The sequence below is a fragment of the Diospyros lotus genome, chromosome 1, assembly GCF_014633365.1.
Source record: "Diospyros lotus cultivar Yz01 chromosome 1, ASM1463336v1, whole genome shotgun sequence".
NCBI lineage: Eukaryota > Viridiplantae > Streptophyta > Magnoliopsida > Ericales > Ebenaceae > Diospyros > Diospyros lotus.
In genome coordinates, this window is record NC_068338.1 from 30,000,935 (window position 1) to 30,021,591 (window position 20,657).

Consider the following 20,657-nt stretch of genomic DNA (forward strand, 5'->3'; position numbering starts at 1 on the left):
ACTATTCCGTTAACTTGAGAAACTTATATACAAACAATTCCTAAAAAATCTCCTAACTTTTAGCAATAGATAACAACAACTATCAACTTATCTATTTTACAATTCTAGATTAGAATGACTTTGAACTTCCTTTAGCTAATCTCGAGATTATCTCTGTCCTTTTCCTCTTTCATATAGGAGTTTAACTTGCTGCTTATCCTTTCACGTGTATTTATCCTTTTAATCTTCTAACACTCCTCCTCAAACTGGTGGATAGATGTCTATCATTCCCAGCTTGCCTCTAATTGCTTCAAATCCCTATTTTTGCATTGCTTTGGTCAAAATGTCTGCTTCTTGATGTTCAGTAGGCACATAAGTCAAACTTATGCCTCCTTTTTCTATCTCTTCTTTGACAAAATACCTGTTAATCCTCACATGTTTCATTCGGTCATGCTGAACCGGATTATTTACTATGCTTATACTTGCTATCACTATAAAGCATTTTAGGTGAGGTTATAGGCATAGACAAATCATTCATTAATCTTTCTATCCAAATTACCTCACAAATGCATTGTGCAATGGCTCAATATTCTGCCTTTGGACTGCTACGTGAGACAACTTGTTGTTTCTTGTTTCTCCATGTGACTAAATTCCCCCATAGGTTTGTGCAATACCCTGATGTGGATTTGCTGTCCTCAACAGATTCTGCCCAATCTGCATCTGCATAGCTCTTTACTCCTCTTTCTTTACTTTTTTTGAATAGTAATAATTTCCCGGGTGTGCCTTTAAGATACCTTAGGATATGATAGGTAGCTTCAAGGTGTCTTTTGATTCGAGAGTGCATCAATTGATTGATTATACTTACTGCATATGCAATATCCGACTGTGTATGTGATAGATAGATTAATTTTTCCACTAGGCATTGAAATCTTCCTCTATCAACTTGCTGCTCCTCATTGTCTTCTTCTTTGCTCTTCCAATTAGGCTCCAAAGATGTACTTGTAGGCTTGCATCCGAGTTTGCCTGTCTCTTTTAATAAGTCTAGAGTGTATTTTCTTTGTGAAATGAAAATACCCTCACTGCTCCTTTTAACTTCCAAGCCTAAAAAATATCTCAACTCTCCCAAATCCTTTACTTTAAATGCTTCTCTAAGTTGATGCTTCAACCTTTCAATCTCTTGAATGTTAACTCTAGTAATGATTATATCATCTACATAGACTATTAAGATAGTCTTCTTGCCATAGAAATCCGTCTTGGTGAAGAGGGTGTGATTAGCTTGCCCCTGCTTGTATCCAAGCTGGTTTAGTGTATCACTAAACCTCTTGAACCATGCCCTAGGTGATTGCTTAAGGCCATATAAAGATTTTTTCAGCCTACATACTTTCCCTCTTGTGTCTTCTCTTTCAAAACCAGGAGGTATCTGCATGTGGATTTCTTCTTCTAGTTCACCATTTAAGAAAGCATTCTTTATATCTAGCTGATGAGGTTTCCAATCCAAGTTTACTGCTAATGATAATATCACCTGAATAGAGTTAAGTTTGGCTACTGGTGCAGATGTTTCCTCATAGTCAAGGCTTTGAGTTTGAGTGAAACCTTGAGCTACAAGTCTTGCCTTGTATTTATCAATCTTACCACCTGATTTATACTTTACTATAAACACCCACTTGCTACCCACTGTATTCTTTCCATCTGGCAGTCTTACTATCTCCCAAGTGTCATTCTTTTCCAAGGCTTGCATCTCTTCCATTATTGCTTTTCTCCACTTTTCTTCTTGTAAAGCATGGTAGATATCCTTCGGAATAATCACATCATCAACATTGACTGTGAATGCTTTTAATTGAGGAGACAGTTTTGAGTATCCCAAAAAATTGGAAATAGGGTGTTGAGTGCAGGATCAGACCCTTTTCCTTAGAGCAATAGGAATATTCAGATCATACTCTTGCTTCTCTCCTCTGTCATCTTCTCTGTTACCATCCTCAGCATCTTTTAAAGTTGTTCTTTCTGGACTTATCCTCAGTTTAGATAGAATGACTGGCTGAGGATCATGGGGTCTTCTTGAGTAAACCTTCAATGGAGGTTTACTTTGTACCTGATCATCCTCCTAATTTTGGTGTTCCTTATTTTCTCCCCTTTTATGGTTTTGGGCAGGAGAAATAGGAGTTTGACAAGATTCAGATATAGGTTGGGATGATTCATCATTAAGAATAGGTATAGGTAGGGAAGTAGGACAATCTGAAGTGGGTATCATTGTATCCCAATGGTTTGCTGTTTGAGTGAAATTTTCTTGTTGAGAACGATCCTAAAAGAATGGTTGATTCTCAATGAATGAGACATCACAAGAGACAATGAACTTTCGGGTACTAGAATTGTAGCATTATACCCTTGCTGGGTAGGAGAGTAGCCTACAAAGATGCAATTGAGAGCTTTAAGATCTAGTTTGGAGAGAGTGGGTTGATGTTTGTGAACAAAAACAATACATCCAAACACTCGAGGGGTAAGAGAGTTTAGGACTTAGGTATGATGAGGAAGGCCTTCAAGGAGAACATCTAAAGGAGTCCTAAACTTCAGAATTTTTGAGGGAAGTCTATTAATGAGATAGGCTGCTGTCAATATAGCTTCTCCCAAAAGGAATTTGGGACGGAATGAGTGAACATTAGAGCTCTTGCTGTCTCAAGTAGATGACGATTCTTTCTTTCAGTTATCCCATTTTGTTGGGGGTTGTAAGGACACGAGTTTTGGTGAATGATACCATGCTCCATTAAGTACTTGTTGAAGTCATTAGAGAAGTATTCTCGGCCATTGTCAGTCCTCAACACATGAATGGATGTTTAAAAGACATTTTGCACCATGTGATGAAACTTTTTGAATACAAGATAAGCTTATGATTTGTCCTTCATTAAGAATACTCAACATATCCTTGTATGGTCATCTATAAAGGTGATGAACCATCGAGTATTAGTGAGATTTGGAGTTCTAGATGGCACCCAAATATCACTATGGACTAAATGAAAAGGCTTTAAGGGAGTATAAACATGGTTAGGATGGGGGCTCTTGGTCTGTTTTGCAAGAATGCAATGCTCACAAATGAAATCTCGAATTTTATTGCTAGAAAGAGTGGGAAACAAAATTCTGAGATAATCTAAACTTGGATGTCCTAACCACTGATGCAATAGCATTATATCTGAATCTAAAACAGTAGTTAAAGAAGATTGAACAAGTGACCTAAATGCAGAAGAATGATCAAGTCTCGGTGTTTGATAGAGTCCCCCTCTCATCTCAGCATTGCTAATCATCTTCCTTGAGGATAGGTCCTGAAAAACACAGTAGGATTGAAAAAATGTCACCATACAACCTTGATCATTATATAGTACAGATTTAAGGGTTAAACCTGCTACCCTAGCTATACCTTTTCCTTTTGCTAAGGATATTGTGCCATCAGCCATAACAACAGTAATGTGCTGATCAAAAGGTTCATAATTAGATAGCATTCTTAGAGAACCTGTCATATGGTTCGAGGCTCCAGTATCTATGATCTCACAGCTTGTAGGAAACTTTTGAGAGATGAGAGAGTATGTAGCATTACCGTCGGGTTAGGGTTATTTGAATTTTCAGATTTAGGCACCTTTGTTTGGCTTAACAATTGCTGCAAAGCCTCTAGTTTATTTGTTGTTAAAGTGAAGTTTGTGGAATTCCCTTTCTCAGCTTCAGCCATGTAAGTTGATTGCCCTCCCTCCCTTTGATTCCTTGGCTTCCAATTTGCTGGCCTTCCATGAATTTTCCAGCAGGTTTCTTTAGTGTGGTAAGGCCTATTGCAGTGGTCACACCACTGTTTCTCTTTGGGAGTCTCCCCTTTAGCTGAAATAGGTGTCTTTCCTCAGAAACTGTTCAGGGCTGAGGCTGGAGAATATGCTTCACGGCTGGAATGTCCTGAATCAGAAAACATCACTTTCTTCCTGCTTTCTTCTCTTCTAACTTCGGCAAATACCTCTCTTATAGATGGGAAGGGTTTTGTCCCAAGTAGCCTGCCTCTTACCTCATCTAGGTCTAAGTTTAGGCCATGTAGGAAGTCAAAAACTCTCTCATTTTCCACCATCTTATCATATTTTCTACCATCAGCAGAGCACTCGCATGTGATCTCATAAAATAGATATATCTCATCACAATTCTGTTAAGGTATTAAAATATTTAGTAACTGAATTTGCACCTTGTCTTGTGGTTTGAATGAGAGATCTAATTTGGAACCGTTGAGCTCTATTCTCTAGGTCTGAATAGATTTCTTGGACTGTTTTCCAAATCTCACAAGCTGTCTTGTAAAATAGGCAGGTTCTTCCAATATTTAGTTCCATTGAATTGACCAATCAAGCCATAACAATGGCATTCTCAGCCTCCCATACACCATAATTTGCCGATTCTGAATTTGGCTTGGAAACAACTCTGATTAAGTAGCCTTCCTTCCCTTTTCCTCGAACAACTAGCAAGACTGATTGGAATCATTCTCTGAAATTGGTACCATTCAGCTTGTGTTGTGTGATTTGGAGTGAATGACTTTCAATGGCTGTTGGAACATGAGAATCCTTTATGGCTGGAGGATTGGTGGTAGAAGTCTCACTGGCCGAGACTTTTTCTGCCATCTTGTAGGCTTAAGACTCCTTTAAGTGGTTGTAGATAGAAAACAGGTGCCATAAGAACGTGGTTCTGATACCATGAAAGAATTATGTAAGGGAAATTAACTCTTTCCACCAGTAAATTATTCCATTAACTTGAGAAACTTATATTCAAACAATTCCTAAAAAATCTCCTACAAAATCTCCTAACTTTTAACAATAGATAACAACAACTATCAACTTATCTATTTTACAATTCTAGATTAGAATGACTTTGAACTTCCTTAGCTAATCCCGAGATTATCTCTGTCCTTTTCCTTTTTCATCTAGGAGTTTAACTTGCTGCTTATCCTTTCACGTGTATGCATTTTCTTCCTTATCCTTTTAATCATCCGATATTATCTTTATAGCATGTCTATTGGTTTATTTCAAGGACATGTGAACTCTTATGCTGCAATGTCATGATTGATATTCATACTTCATCCCTCCTTGAAGTGTTAAAAAGGGAATCCCAAGTGCATTGTGAGGTCCAAGAGAAGTCGTACTTGTGTGCAGCCTTGCTTTTTGCTTTTTTGGAATGAGGTCATTTCCATCACATGAATTGTGACCTTCCAGTGAACATTTTTCATGTTGCTTTGATGAGTTTGGATACTGCTGATGCTTGTCCCACCTATTGGAAATTCCAAAAGTCAGTGTAAGGTGTAGCATCTGCTGGACCCTGCCACCCTTTATTTTAATATGGATCATTAATTTGTTCTTAAAGACTAGAGGTTCCCTTGGGAAATGGTTGAGAGTTCAAAAGACACAAGAAAGTGTCCTGAACCTAGGGCTTAACCTAGGATCAGTTTGGGAATCGGAAGAATCCGATTCAGCTAAGGCCAAGAACAGAAGGAAATTAGGGGGAGATTTGAAAGAATGAGGGAGAGATCAGAAGAAATGTTAGGGGGATTGGAAGAACAGAAAAGAAGGAGATGAAGACCAAGAAAGGGGAGAGAATTTGGAGGAGGAGGAGAAATCAGATTTCAATTCATTAATTTCTGGATAAAGAAACAAACCCATTACAACAACCTTATATAGGCATATTTGCCTTCTAACAGTCTAGCACATGCTCCCATGTGCTTCTAACCACTTGCTAAAATATCCCTAACAAACTATTATACCCTATTACAATAATACCCCTTTATTGCTCACAGGGTCATGACAGAAAGCTTGGCTACGTTTTTTCTGGCATAGTGGACAGCATGTAGCAGAACATTTTAGCATGAATAGCAGCTACATGCATACCATAGGATCTTAGTTTCTTACACCATCTTAAAATTTTTGATTAGTTTAAAATATGCATCATATAAAAACTTCATACACACTTTTGAGCGTTTGCACACTTTTGTTACAACCTAATCACACATTTAATCTACTGGGGAGGTCTTGGGTATATGACTTGATCCTATGAATCCTAGAGTCACCTTCAGCTAACACTTTCAGATAATTACCCTTGGTGTTACAAATAATACCAGAGCTAACCCACTACCACTACCAAGTAGGTGTGACCTGGTAAATTATTTGAGACTGATTTGGGTCAGATTAAGATATGGGATTCTTGGCTGAGGACGTCAGGAATTAAAGTAGGGGAGTGTGTGTTTGTTACAACCCAATCTCACATTGGTAGTCTTTGCAAAGGTCTTGGGTATATTACTTAATCCTGTGAACCAAGGGTTACCTTCTGTTGGCACTTTTGGGTGAGGACTTGCAGTGTTACGTGTTTGCTATCTCCATGTAAGATATTTGTTACCAATATATGACTTATTTTTCCACACTTATTTATTTCCTTGACACATTATTTTGTTGTCCAATTTTACTAATGATTTAGGATTCAAGTATGCATCATTTCCCTAACACCTTTTATTAGAACCATACATATGTATTTGCTATTTCCCTAGTACACTAGCATTCTACATATGCTTTTCCCAGACTGAATGTGGTCCTTTCTTTTTTTCTGTAACTAATGTGGTCCTTTCAGGTTGGCTGTTTTAGCACGTCAGTTACCTGATGTTTGTTCACATGTGTGTGTGTTATATTGATATCAGTGCATGTGTTACTTGGCCAAATATGATTACTAGTCATTACTTTATGACTCTTTATTTTGTCTAAGAAAATAAAATATTGTAGAATTTTTCCAGAGGAACCGAACGTGCATATCAATGGAACTGGTAACTGCTGTTCTGGGAGACCATGGACAGCGGCCGCGGGATGACTATGGTAGGGTTCCTTATCTTTTTCCCTAAGGATTTTATAATTGTTAACTGCATGAGCTTTTGCCTTCTACTGTCTTTATCATCTGGGTTCGGTGTTAGTGTTTATTCTGCATATACTGTGTGTACATAGAACTTATTTGCAACATATTTGCTCCCCTTTTCTGTGGCATTCTTTCTTTGTTTATTGCTTCTTGCATAACTTCATCAAAATTTCTAAATTTTCAGTGGGTACCTATTCTTGTTAGATAGTACTTCCGGTACTACTTTTTTCTTCATGTGGAGTGTGTTATTTGATGATATCCACTTCCTTGAGGGGCACTTTGAAGAGGCTAAGCATCTGAAATATGGATTCATGCTATTCAACAACTCTCAAGCAGAATGTCCTCTTCTCTTACTTGAGGGGTTATTGGAAAAAGTTTTGCTGAACTCTATTGCCAATAGTGTTTCTCATCTGGTTTATCCAAGGTCTTTATTTTTATGATAAGTTTTGAGATGAACATATCTACCATGAACATTTCATGTTGATCATAGTATGCAAATGATAGTCTTCGGTATTCTGATACTACCATCCTGTCTTTTCTTGCGCAGTGGTAGTGACAGCAGTCACAGAATTGGGAAATGGAAAGCCAAAGTTCTATTCAACTCCTGATATAATTGCTTTCTGTAGGAAATGGCGGCTTCCAACAAATCATGTCTGGTTGTTCTCAACAAGGTGATGGTTTAAGAGATAATTAGTTATTCATGCATTAGAATTGCTAATAAGTAATAAGTGATAATGTAGAAATATTTTGTACATGCGCATTTCGTTGCTGTCCCTTATTGCATGTTGTTTAGATTTTGACAATTAAACTTGTAGAGCTTCTACATTTCTTGTGATAATACTCTCTGTTTTTTTCAGTTTCTGTTCTGACACCTTGGTTAGATTAGTATTTGTGAACAAATATTGAAATTTACTTATCTTGACAATTGTGGACTGTTTGCTTTCAACACTTAAAAACTATAAAAAATTTATATTTTTGTGTATTTTTGGTGATAGATGATAATTTAAAATAAATAAATATGAGAGATGGTTGGGCTTCAGGTGCACAACCATGATTCTGCCACTTGATACTTTTGAACATTATTGCAGAATGATATCAAGAACATGACTACAAATGTGAATTCTGTTGCTTGCCCATACTAGGTCCCCCCACCACAAAAAAAAAAAACCACCACCCACCCACCAACCCCTTCCAGTGGTAATCCTTTGCTGACCCCACCTGTGTTGTTTCAGTAGTGGTGATTATATATATATATATATATATTTGTGTTGTGATATCAGGTCATGCTTGATTGTTTAGCTTTCTCCTTCATAAAAAGAAATTATTCTCAGTTTTTTGGTAGAAAAATTGATATTAATGTCACAGTTCAATATTCTGATTTAGCTGTCTGTGCTTCTGCTCAAGGAAATCAGTGACATCTTTTTTTGCTGCCTATGATGCACTTTGTGAGGAAGGAACAGCAACACCTGTATGTAAAGCTCTTGACGAAGTTGCTGACATATCTGTACAAGGTATTGATAAAGTGCCATCACATATTCATTATTTTTTTTACTTTAGCAGACCAGCAATTTCAAAATGATGGTTCACATCTTTGATTGCTTGAAGCAGTGGATATACCCACTGCGCTGCTATTCTGTCCTCTGTACCTTTTGTGTTGTTATTGCAGCAAAGTTGATATCTAGAATCAAGAAAATAAATGCAGTATTTTTAATGTTTCTGGAGAAGGAAACAACTATTGAGTCATGAGGTCTACATATGTTTCTTAAAAATTCATATATTTTTGTTGTAGGGCATTTGGAAATGTGTGTGTGTCAGGAAATATTTGTAGCATGCCTGTCTCTGCTGCTTGTGAGTTATTTTAAACTGTGAAACTTGAGTACCGCCCTCTAAAGGCGAAATGGGTTTTACAAGTCTCCTATGTCTACTTCCAGACTTCACTCTCCCATCTTGCTTCCTAGACCTGAATTTCCATTTACCTTCTTCAACCAAGGCTGGCATCAGCTGCACCATGTATGTTGCATAATTTGTGTTTTTGATTATTTCTCCAAAATGTACTGCTAAACTTGCCTCTTATATTATTTCTCAAGGTAATTTACAAATGGGTAAGTAGGTAACAAAACTGGGTAATTTACAAATGGGTAAGTAGGTAACAAAACTGGAAACATAGCCTAAGTTTTTCCATGTGTATGAGTATGTGCTTTGTCTTGTTTTGGTGTTTGTTTGACATGTTCATAAAAGAATGTCCATCTCTCATGAAATGCAACCCCAAAATATGTTTTTTGGACCTATAATTGTCCTCAATTTTTTGTGCACGTGTAATTGATGAGCTGACATTGTGGTTTACTTAGGCAAGTTTTTTAGTGGTTTCTGGAAACTTGATGTGCAGGGTCAAAGGACCATATAAAGGCGCAAGGTGAAATCTTGGAGGGTCTTGTGGCTCGTATGGTAAGCCATGAGAGCTCAAAGCATATGGAGCAGGTGTTGAGAGATTTTCCGCCTCCCTCTTTACCAGCAGGTATGGTTATGAATTTCTTTTTATTTCATTTAATCCTTAAGGAAGCACACATGATATAAACTGGGACATATGACATGGCCTCTTGTAATTTTCAAAGTTGTACTGAACCTGAAAGAGAGATATTAAACATTTGACTGGTTGTTTGGAGGAGTAGCTGCCGGAAAGCATTAAAATGGGTAAATAAATCATTACTTCTTGCCCATTTTTTCGGATTAGAATTTGGGAAATTAAATAAAAGAGTAAAAGGTAAAACATCTGCTTGATTGTATATTTCTTGGACTCCTTTTTAGTTGTTGTGGAGTAAGGATAACTTTTCCATGTCCTCTGTCGGCTTAAACCATGCTTTTGTAGTCCTGTCAAAAAAGTTCAAATTTTTTTTGCCTTTCTGAATGGTTGATGTATCATGGTGTTAATTTAAAAGAATTTGGTACTTTATTCAGTAACTGAAACATGATTCTTGTTTCTTTCTTTTGTGGTTAAACTGTCTCCTTAACTCTTATGGTTTTGTTTGGAATTTTATTTTTAGAATATTTGGTTGATAGCTAATTAATTATGAATATAAAGTAAACAACTCAGACCTTATCTTCACTTGTTTCAACTCAACTCAATAAACTGTAATTCCTATAACTTGGAATTGGCTTACTTGGATCCATTCCAGTTGGGTCTCCATGTCCTTTGTTTGAGTCTGTGGATCTTTTCTCACCACCTCAAATTATGTTTCTCTGGGTTTTTCGCATGTCCTCTTGGGAAGTTTTACCCATATAAAGTATTAGTTGGCCTATTGTGTTGCATACGGGAAAATTATTATAACTCATTTTCTCCCATTTTATGTTCATTCATTGCAAATACTAACTGTCAAACGTGGCTAAACAGATCTTCAATCTTATTACCCTTGAAGGGTTTGGATGAATATATACACGAGATGTTCTACCACTGTAACATCCCGCTCGAGCGATAGGAAGAACCGGAACAACTTACCCTGATGGGCCTACACGAACTTCCCGGGGGGGTCACCCATCCCTGGATTACCCCAGGTCAAGCACGCTTAACTTGGGAGTTCTTTGCCAACATTCAGCCCAAAAGGTATCCAGCTGGTGTTGTTTCTTTCCTTACGTTATCCTCGATATATTCTAACTTCTCTGGGCTCTCGGGGTATTACATTCTCCCCCCCTTGAGCACATGACGTCCTCGTCATGCGACCTTACAACTGGTCCCAGACCTTCTCCCCTTTGGAGGCTGCCATCCTAGAAGCCTGCCAGGAGCTGCTCCTTGATCAGGCCTCGTGCCCCGGCGCCACTCCCCGCCCTCATCGGACCGCCTTCTCCAAGGGTTGACTCTGATACCACCTGTAACATCCCGCTCGAGCGATAGAAAGGTCCGGAACAACTTACCCTGATGGGCCTACACGAACTTCCCAGGGGGGTCACCCATCCCTGGATTACCCCAGGTCAAGCACGCTTAACTTGGGAGTTCTTTGCCAACATTCAGCCCAAAAGGTATCCAGGGCGCCACTCCCCGCCCTCATCGGACCGCCTTCTCCAAGGATTGACTCTGATACCGCCTTCTCCAGAGAAATTAGTATATATTGAGGATAGTGTAAGAAAGGAAACAACACCAGCTGGATACCTTTTGGGCTAAATGTTGGCAAAGAACTCCCAAGTTAAGCGTGCTTGACCTGGGGTAATCCAGGGATGGGTGACCCCCCTGGGAAGTTCGTGTAGGCCCATCAGGGTAAGTTGTTCCGGACCTTTCTATCGCTCGAGCGGGATGTTACAGGTGGTATCAGAGTCAACCCTTGGAGAAGGCGGTCCGATGAGGGCGGGGAGTGGCGCCCTGGATACCTTTTGGGCTGAATGTTGGCAAAGAACTCCCAAGTTAAGCGTGCTTGACCTGGGGTAATCCAGGGATGGGTGACCCCCCCGGGAAGTTCGTGTAGGCCCATCAGGGTAAGTTGTTCCGGTCCTTTCTATCGCTCGAACGGGATGTTACAACCACAATAGGCAGCTTCCAAATATAGATTAGGCAATTTCCTAATCTAGATTTGGAAATATATATACAATCTAGGATACAACTAGAACATATAATCAAGACATAATCTTCTAGAAGATGTAGCACAAAAATATAGAAAGCAAGATCAAGCATATCAAGTCCAACATATGGACGAGGAATCTTGGGTAGTTTCTAACACTCCCCCTCTAGATTGTGAGTGAATGTCATGCATTCCAATCTTGCTTAGTAACCTTTGACACACAGCTCCCGATAATCCTTTTGTCAAAATATCTGCAAGTTGATCACTTGAAGTTACAAATGGGGTGCAAATCAATTCACTATCTAATTTCTCTTTAATAAAATGTCTATTGACTTCAACATGCTTTGTTCGATCATGTTGAATTGGATTGTGTACAATGCTAATAGCTGATTTATTGTCATAGTAGAGTCTCATAGGTGCTATCCAATTAATCTTAAGGTCATTCAATAGTAGCTTAAGCCCTAGTAACTCACAAATCCCTAGGGCCATTGACCTGAATTCTGCTTTAGCGTTTGACTGAGCTACAACATTTTGCTTCTTACTTCTCCAAGTCACAAAATTACCTTGTAGGACTGTGCAATACTCTGATGTAAACCTTCTATTCACCATGAACCTTGCATAATCAGTATATATATAGGCTTCAAGAGACATTGCTTCTCCTCTTTTGAATAGTATACCTTTTTCGGGAGTCCCCTTTAAGTAATGCAAAATCCTATATACTACTTTTAGGTGAGGTTGTACATGACTTGACTGACCACACTCACTGTATAGGCAATGTTTGGCTGAGTATGTGCTAGGTAAATTAGCCTTCCTACTAGTCTCTGATAGGATGATTTGCCTACCACACCATCCTCTGGGACCTCTCCTAACTTGGTGATTCGGCTCAATTGATGTGTCAACAGCCTTGCTTCCTAACATCCTTGTTTTTGTTAAGAGATCAAGTATGCATTTTTGTTGGGAGATAAAAATTCCTTCCTTAGAATGAGCCACCTCTATTCCTAAGAAATACTTCAATCTGCCCAGTTCTTTGATTTCAAACTCGTTGACCTCACAATGTTTCCATGCCCTCTATATCATTACCGATTACAATAATGTCGTCCACATACACTAGCAATGCTGTTACTCCCCCTATAGTTGAGTGATAGACAAATGAGGTATGATCACCTTGACGTTGTTTGTAGCCCATACTGAGCATATCCTTTATAAAGTGGCCAAACTATGCTCTTGGTGACTGTTTCAATATAGAGCATTTTTTAACTTGCACACCACATTTGCCTTAGTCTTTGGCTCAAATCTTGGTGGCAATTCTATGTAAATTTCTTCCTCTAGGTCACCATGCAAGAAAACATTCTTGACATCAAATTGTTGCAGTGGCTAGCCTAAATTAGCAGCTAAGGACAATAGCACTCTTACTATATTCAGTTTTGCAACCGGAGCAAAAGTATTCAGATATTCTACCGTGTAAGTCTGTGTATATCTTTTAGCCACCAATCTTGCTTTGCACCTGTCTAAGGATCCATCTGACATGTACTTTACAGTAAATATCCACTTACATCCCACCAGATGTTTTTCTTTCGATAAATTGACCAATTCCTAGGTTTGATTCTTCTCTAGAGCTGCCATCTCTACTTCCATGACATTCTTCCAATTCTCATTACCTATTGCTTAAGAAAAGGTCTTTGGAATAGGAATTGTGTTCAAGCTAGTGAGAAAGGTTTTATGTCTAGGGGAGAGTTTTGAATAAGTCATGAACAAATGTAGTGGGTGTTTTGTACAAGTCCTTGTTCCCTTTCTAAGGGCAATAGGCAGGTTAAGGTCACCAGTACTAGGTGGATCATGGTCACTCAAATCAGATTCAATAGAGGTATGATAGTTGATGTTTTAGGTTTAGTAGGAGAAAAAATGACATGACAATTAGTGTCTGTGGTGAGTTTTTGAATAGATACAAGGTTTGTAAAGAGTTTAGGGACATGAAGAACATGCTTTAGGGTGAGATGCTTGCCTGTAAGGACATCCCCTTGGCCAGCCACAGTGGTTAATGATCCATCGGCCATAGTTATTTTTTTGGAGCTGGGACATGGTGTATAAGAGATGAGTAGGTGTGAGGAACATGTTATATGGTCTGTGGTTCCAGAGTCAAGAATCCAAGTATTAGGATAGGTCTATCTAAAGCATGAAAGGTAAGAGAAGAAGAAGAGATACCTATGAAGGCTAGAGAGTGGGTACCTATCTCAAGTTTCTTTTCCAACGATCCCAACAAACTCCTCAGCTTTTCAATCTCTTCCTGGTTGAGTTCTATTACATCTATCTGATCTGGAACTTTTCTTTCAGTAGGCTGATGGCCACTGGCCACAAAGACTTGTCCTTGGCCCTTTGGTTGTCCTCCCTTGGGTGGCTTATTGTGTAGTTTCAAACACTTTCTATGGTGTGCTGGGGCTTCTTGCAATAGGTGCACCACAGTGAGTCCTTGTTCATCCTAGACAAGTCTGACACTTTTTTTCTTTCTATCTAGACCCCTTATTTTGACTAGAATCCTTCAAGGTTATGAGAGTTGAGCTATCTGTAGGAGAAGCATCAAGCATTACTCCTCTTCGTCCTTCCTCTGCATGCACAATGCAAATTGACTCATTTAGAGGGCAGATCTGCCTTACCAAGGATTTGTACTCTCATTGCATTAAATTCCATGCTTAGGCTTGTAAGAAAGTCATACGTTCTTTCTTTTTCAACAAACCTCTTTTATATAGCCGCATCTTCACTGCATTTTATCTAAATGCACTGGTAGTGCTCTAACTCTTGCCACAATGTCTGCAAGAGATTTGCATACTCAGTGATGGATGGGGAGCCTTGCTTGGTGGTTGCTACTTTGGTCTTGGTCTCATAGATCTGAGCAGCATCATGCACTTTAGAGTAGTTGAGTTTCACAGCATCCCAAATCTCCTTGGCAATTTTTAGAAACATAATTGTGTCGTTAATCTCTGGCAGCATGGAATTTCAAAGCCAGGACATGACTAAAGAGTCCTCTTCATCCCAGGTTGTAGACATAGGATCTCCCTCTTTTGTCCGGGGTCCAAGTAGGTGACTTAGCTTCCCCCTTTAAAAACGTCCGGATCAACTGAGACCATTTTAAGTAATTCCTCTTGTAGGCTGCTTGGATGTTCTGTAGCTCTCCTCTTGAGATCACGCCACTACCAGCAAAAGGAGCCTTTATTGTGCTACTGGAATCAGTTGAATCCATCATGGTGTTGTGGGATTTTGGTAGCTATGTAATGAGATTGAATATCAACAAAGGCCACAACAGTTGGAAACCACAAGGACCGGTGATTAACTTTCTATGGCTTTGATATCATGTCAAACGTACCTTGAAGGGTTTGGATGAATATATACACAAGATGTTCTACCACAACAGGCAGCTTCCAGATCTAGATTAGGCAGTTTCATAATCTAGATTTGGAAATATGTATACAATCTAGGATACAATTGGAACATATAATCAAGACATAATCTTCTAGAAGATGTAGCACAGAAATATAGAAAGCAAGATCAAGCATATCAAGTCCAACATATGGACAAGGAATCTCGGGTAGTTTCTAACACTAACTTCTCATGATATGCATTTTTTGTGTCAACCTAGATCTCACCCTTTATATGATCACTCAAAACACTCAAACGAAATCTCTCCTTAATTCGCAAATGAAACAACAATAAGAAAACAAATCAAGAACCAATCAAGACTCACAAGAATTTACCCTGGTTCGGTCTCAATGAAAGACCTACATCCAGCTTGGCTTTCGCCCCTACTTTCTCCACTATCTTGAATGTTAATACAAGATTACAAAGCACTCAAACTCAACTCTCACCTAGCCCATAAACCTGAAAGCTAAATAGAGTTGATACAAGAAAGATATACACTCTTTCTCACTGCTCAATCTTATCCCAAAACAGATCACTAACCCATGAAAGAAAGCATACCTAAAACCTTCCCTTTGGCCTCTATATATAAGCAATAGAGGGCGGAAAAAAAACCTCCTGACCGACTGCCCAAAACTGGCAGTTACAACCAACTCGGTCAACCCTAGAAAAATAATAAAATCTTTCTAGAAACATAACAGTAGAAATATTACATGAAATATCCCTAACATTACAAGCCCTAATCTAGAACAAATGCTTTAACATTATGTCTTGTAACTTCACTCATCTATTACTTACTGTCAGGAACTATGTGCATCTGATACCCTGTAAATCTTTCAAGTTTTACTTGAGCCTGCACTTGTGCCATCTTATCTTTAAGTTTGATGAATTGGCATGGACATGGATTTAGATAATTTCTAGTATGGAGTTTTCTTAACGTGTCATTATATGCCAGATGGCCTGGAGCTGGGACCAGGCCTGCGGGAAATATGTGCTGCTAATAGGTCAGATGAAAAGCAGGTAACTTGGAATCCTTTAAGTGTGACACCTACTTTTCTTGACTTGATTAGATTTTACTCATAAATTCTTTGGGAAAAAATTAAAAGTGATGAAAATTGTGTGTCAATTCTATCGCAGCAAATAAAGGCGTTACTTGAGAATGTTGGGACTTCCTTTTGCCCCGATTATGTAGACTGGGTTGGAAATCAAGCAACTGATCTGCATTCCAGAAATGCTGATCGGTCTGTTCTTTCAAAATTTTTACAAGCACATCCTACAGATTACTCTACTGCTAAATTGCAGGTCAGGCTATCTTGTTCAGATTTTCCTAAATTATTAAATTAGTTTTCAACCTCTAATTTTTGAGCTGCTTATCTAATAGTATATCTGCTTTCTGCTTCCTTGGGATCTGTTAATTTTTTTTATGTTTATGCCTCTATCATGTGTGTATTTTTTTATGCATTTTTTTTTGGTCCTTGGCAAATTTAGTTGATGTTATGAAATTTATCCCTTACCTGAAAATGTAATTGATTGGCCAAATGCGGCTGGTGTTTGTATATTTGAGTTTGCTTTCATTTTATGTCTATACAATATATCTATTGTAACACTTATTTTCTATGTTATGTTATAATTCTCATTTTCACTTTGTTTGCTTTAGGAAATGGTTCGTTTGATGCGTGAGAGGCGCTATCCTGCTGCTTTTAAGTGTTACCATAACTTCCACAAAATTGATTCTGTATCTGCTGATAATCTGTTTCTCAAAATGGTCATCCATGTGTATAGTGATTCAGTTTTTCGACGATATCAGAAGGAGATGAGGTTGTTTCTAAGACATATTTATATATGCAACCATTGTTTGTGTTTTTTGTTCTCATTCTGTCGGTCATGAAAGTTCCTTGTGTTATTGATTAAGTAAACCATGGCATGTTTCAGGAACAAGCCAGGATTATGGCCTCTATATAGAGGTAATTGTCTTCTTTTATCTGATTTTAGTAAACTTATAAATTTTACTATGTCAAGTATTTGTATCTTCTGGATGGCTTTTTTAGGACATTCACCATGCCTACAATTACCTTTACACCTTGATTTTAGTTCCATTTGAGATTTAGAATTTTAGTACTTGGAGAATTTGGCATCAAAGGATAATAACCTTGCTTTTGATCACCTTTTATTCTAGGTGGATGTCATCTTTGGCATATAATTCTCTATGCTTCTCCCTTATGTAGTGAGAAGAGTTGATTTAGACACTGACAATTGGATGCGACATACATGGAATAGAATAAAGAGGCATATATGTTGTTCTGGAATGGTGGCAAAACTAGAGTATTTGGTTTTGGTATTAGTGAATTAATGACACTTGTTCAACTGAGAGTGATTTAAGTTATTTATCTGCAAAAATTTTTGATGTGTAAGTACTTGTGCACTTAGTGTTAGCATGGAGCTTAAATTGGTTATTGGTGCTTCTTGTTTGCCAGGATTTTTTGTTGACATAAATTTATTCAAGGCAAACAGAGAGAAAGCTGCTGAAATTGCAAAAAACAGCAATGATTTAGTCAAGGGTGTCAATAATAGCAATGAGCTATCAGCAAAAGATGGTTTAGCTGATGAAGATGCAAATTTGATGATCAAATTAAAATTTCTTACGTATAAGGTATGTGGCCTATGCAAAAATTGTGTTCAATTTCTTACGTATAAGGTACTTCTCCATGATGCTTTTTTTCTTTTAAATTGGATAGTGAAAGGGATTATTGCAGTTTGCCCATGTTGGTTTGGTTCAAAGACAGTAAGAATGTACTTACAGAAAAAAAAGAAAGAAAGATAGTGAGAATGTTCATTAGGCAAAAAACTTCTTCACAATTTTCCTAAGAGAACTTCCTCATGTATAAGTTAAAGCATCAGGTGTGAGAACACTACCAAATTAGTTGGGAGAAAACCTAATTTTTAGGAGAAAAGCCTGTAGCATTCAGATTTTTAATGTCAGTGACATTTTGCTAATTGTGGGCAATATGTCGTGTAACATCAAACAGATAAAAAGGAAATCTAGAAAAGATCAAAAGATAAAGTATATGGGATTTATGTGTTTTTCATTAAAAAGGGGTAAAAAGTAATTATTCCAAAATATAATGCTTATGGTTATTATTTTTCGAAGTCAAGTATTTTAATCAAATATATTATGTGTTATATATTTTTGACATATGTTTTGAACCATCAAGTGGGAGTTAAGGCTTAGGACTGTTCTGGTGGTTGTTATTTTGACCTAGTGAGCTTGCATCTTGTGTGTTATATGTATTCAGTTAATATATGAGAAAAAAAAAATATAAAATGATCACCTGGCTCTAAAATTTCTGAACCAATATAGATACATTTGATTTAATAGCGAGTTTCTCACTAAAAAAAAAGAAGTGATTTTAAGTATGCAAACTGGTTAATTTTTTAACTAGCACACACAAATTTGTCTAATAAATAAATTTTGAGTAAGCCATTAACCATGGGTTGCAACTAAAACAATAATAACCAATATTATCTATAATAGGGATCATTACAAAAACCTACCTAAGATTTGGTATAATATTCACTTTCCTATAAACTTATTGTCCTCATACAATGACCTGGACCATTTTTGAACTAACAGAAACTTACCTAAAACCTAGATCTTCATTCTTTGGGAAGAAAATTTCACAAAAATGTTTAACACATTTCCCAAAAATAGACAGAAGTGTTGGCAAGGTTGCAAGTTTAAGGGGTTTTAGGTACCAAAAAGTTAACTAAGAGAGTCTTAAAACTGTTCCACATGAAAAGAGGTCATATCCCAAAAAGTAGCCTTAGAGGCTTGGAAAACAACTGTAAGATAGCTTGCAAGTCCAAATGTTATTTTAGGGCTATTGGCAATGTTTCATGGTTCGAAAGATCGAGGATCTAGACATCAGGTAGGTTTGTATTAGATCAAAGATGGTCCAAGTATGGAATGTGACAGTGAGTTAATGGAAAGTGAATATCACACCAAGCCTTAAGTAGTTCTTGTGTAATCATTTCTATGTAATATTATTATTATTATCAAGACCACATATGGATGTGTTCACACTTAGAGAAAATAAGATCATTAACTGATTCTTTGGAGTACTTGTTGAATGTTGATGCATTTTACTTGAAGTAAATTAAAAATCTAAAAAAAAAAACCAAATTTTTCATTAATTTCTAGTGTCTTACTGGCAATCTTGAAGAGACATAGGAGAAACTGAATAAAAGGTTGTGTGGATATATTGTAGGTATGTATGTCATATTCTTTTCAAAAATTCATACTATATTGACAATGACATAACATATTGGGCATATGTAATTTGTCACAATTAAGTTCATATAGTTATATCTGTTGATTTTTTTTACTTCTTCAATTTGAGGGAAATAATGAGACTTTGGTTTATTTGATGCCTGAAGTCTTTACTGGGGTGGTTCTATCATTTTTGATATTTATCTATAGTTTTCTAATGTTTATTTGTTTTATCTATTCAGTCACTTATTTTAGTTCTGAATCAATTCTAACTTTTGTTGATCTCGCGGTTTGCTATTTTAATGTTTTGATTGCCTCATTTGATTTCTTAACTATTTGTGCAATAAATATTTGTGAAGCAAAACATTATGAATGGCAGAGATAACTTGTCTTATTTTTTATATGTATTTTTTTTAAAACTTGAGATGTGGTGTATGTTAAGCAACGTCAAAATTAAACCTTAGATTTCTACTTCTGCATATGCTCATATATATTTCTAGTTTGTGGCCTTGTTTATTTTTTATTACTGTGCTGTCCCATATTCGTCATTATTCTCCCTGTGCTGTGCAGTTGCGAACATTTTTGATCCGCAATGGCCTGTCAATTCTTTTCAAACAAGGTCCTGCTGCTTACAGGACCTACTACCTGAGGTAAGGTTTTCTGCATCTTTATGAAGTTGTGATTGACAACAGGAACATAAGAGAAGTGTATATGGGAACTGAATATCACCTTTGCAAATGTCTATGTTTGTGTTCTAGGACTTAGTTATTAATACCTGAACTCTGGAGCCTTGTTTTTTAAGGTGGTTTAGTGTGCTCTTTTATTTTATTCAACTTTGGATTCGGTCTGTGTGGTGCCCTGCAAAACTTGTTCTCATATTTACTTGTTATATTTGGAAAAATTTTAGCAGCATTGATTGGAATTCAAACATTAGTTTGTGCTATATTTTTCTTTGAAAAACAAGTTTATTACCATGTTTCTCAAGGATAGTTTGAAGGTAGCAAACTTGATGCTTGCCTGTGATATTTTTGGGGTTTATAAGAAAGGGTAAAAAATTTGGGAGATGGGACTATAGACACCATCTTGAAGATGTACAAAATGCCATTAAGATGGTATGAACACATGAAAAGAGGACTATAGATAGGTGAGACAGAGTGGATGGAATAAAAGAAGGTTGCAGCAAATGAGAGAGATAAGAAGGCTAAAGAAAACTTGGTCAGAAAACCTTCGACATGATATGAAATATAATGATTTACAGAAGATATGACCATAAATAAAATGATTGCAAAGCTAGAATTCATGTAGTGACCACACCCAATGAGATTAAGGCTTGTGATAATGATGATGATGCGCATTTTTGTGCTTACAACACCAACTTGCTCATTTTAACTAAAATTATATGTGGATTAGGTCATGCTTAAATCGTTAATGGCTTTGCCATTGTAGTCTTTCAACAGTTAAAGTTGATTGAAATTATTTTTGTGAAATGTAGGTTTTAGAAATGTATATTGAATTGTGTCAGATCCGTAGGATTTAGCAAGGAAATTTGGAGGGAAGATGTA

General features: G+C 37.2%; 1 protein-coding gene across 3 annotated transcripts in view; it reads left to right on the forward strand.

Annotated features, from left to right (window-relative positions):
• Positions 1 to 20,657, forward strand: part of LOC127797613 (tRNA ligase 1) — a 78,592-nt gene that overhangs the window by 15,595 nt on the left and 42,340 nt on the right. For 2 of the 3 annotated variants that reach the window (XM_052330659.1, XM_052330667.1), the window contains 10 exons: positions 6,761 to 6,839; positions 7,424 to 7,547; positions 8,281 to 8,387; positions 9,263 to 9,391; positions 15,784 to 15,848; positions 15,966 to 16,130; positions 16,486 to 16,646; positions 16,761 to 16,792; positions 17,303 to 17,478; positions 19,666 to 19,745. In XM_052330659.1, coding sequence (XP_052186619.1) covers positions 6,761 to 6,839; positions 7,424 to 7,547; positions 8,281 to 8,387; positions 9,263 to 9,391; positions 15,784 to 15,848; positions 15,966 to 16,130; positions 16,486 to 16,646; positions 16,761 to 16,792; positions 17,303 to 17,478; positions 19,666 to 19,745 — 1,118 coding nt within the window. Of the gene's footprint in view, positions 1 to 6,749; positions 6,840 to 7,423; positions 7,548 to 8,280; positions 8,388 to 9,262; positions 9,392 to 15,783; positions 15,849 to 15,965; positions 16,131 to 16,485; positions 16,647 to 16,760; positions 16,793 to 17,302; positions 17,479 to 19,665; positions 19,746 to 20,657 lie in introns of all 3 variants that reach the window. The other variant, XM_052330678.1, reaches the window with a different exon arrangement.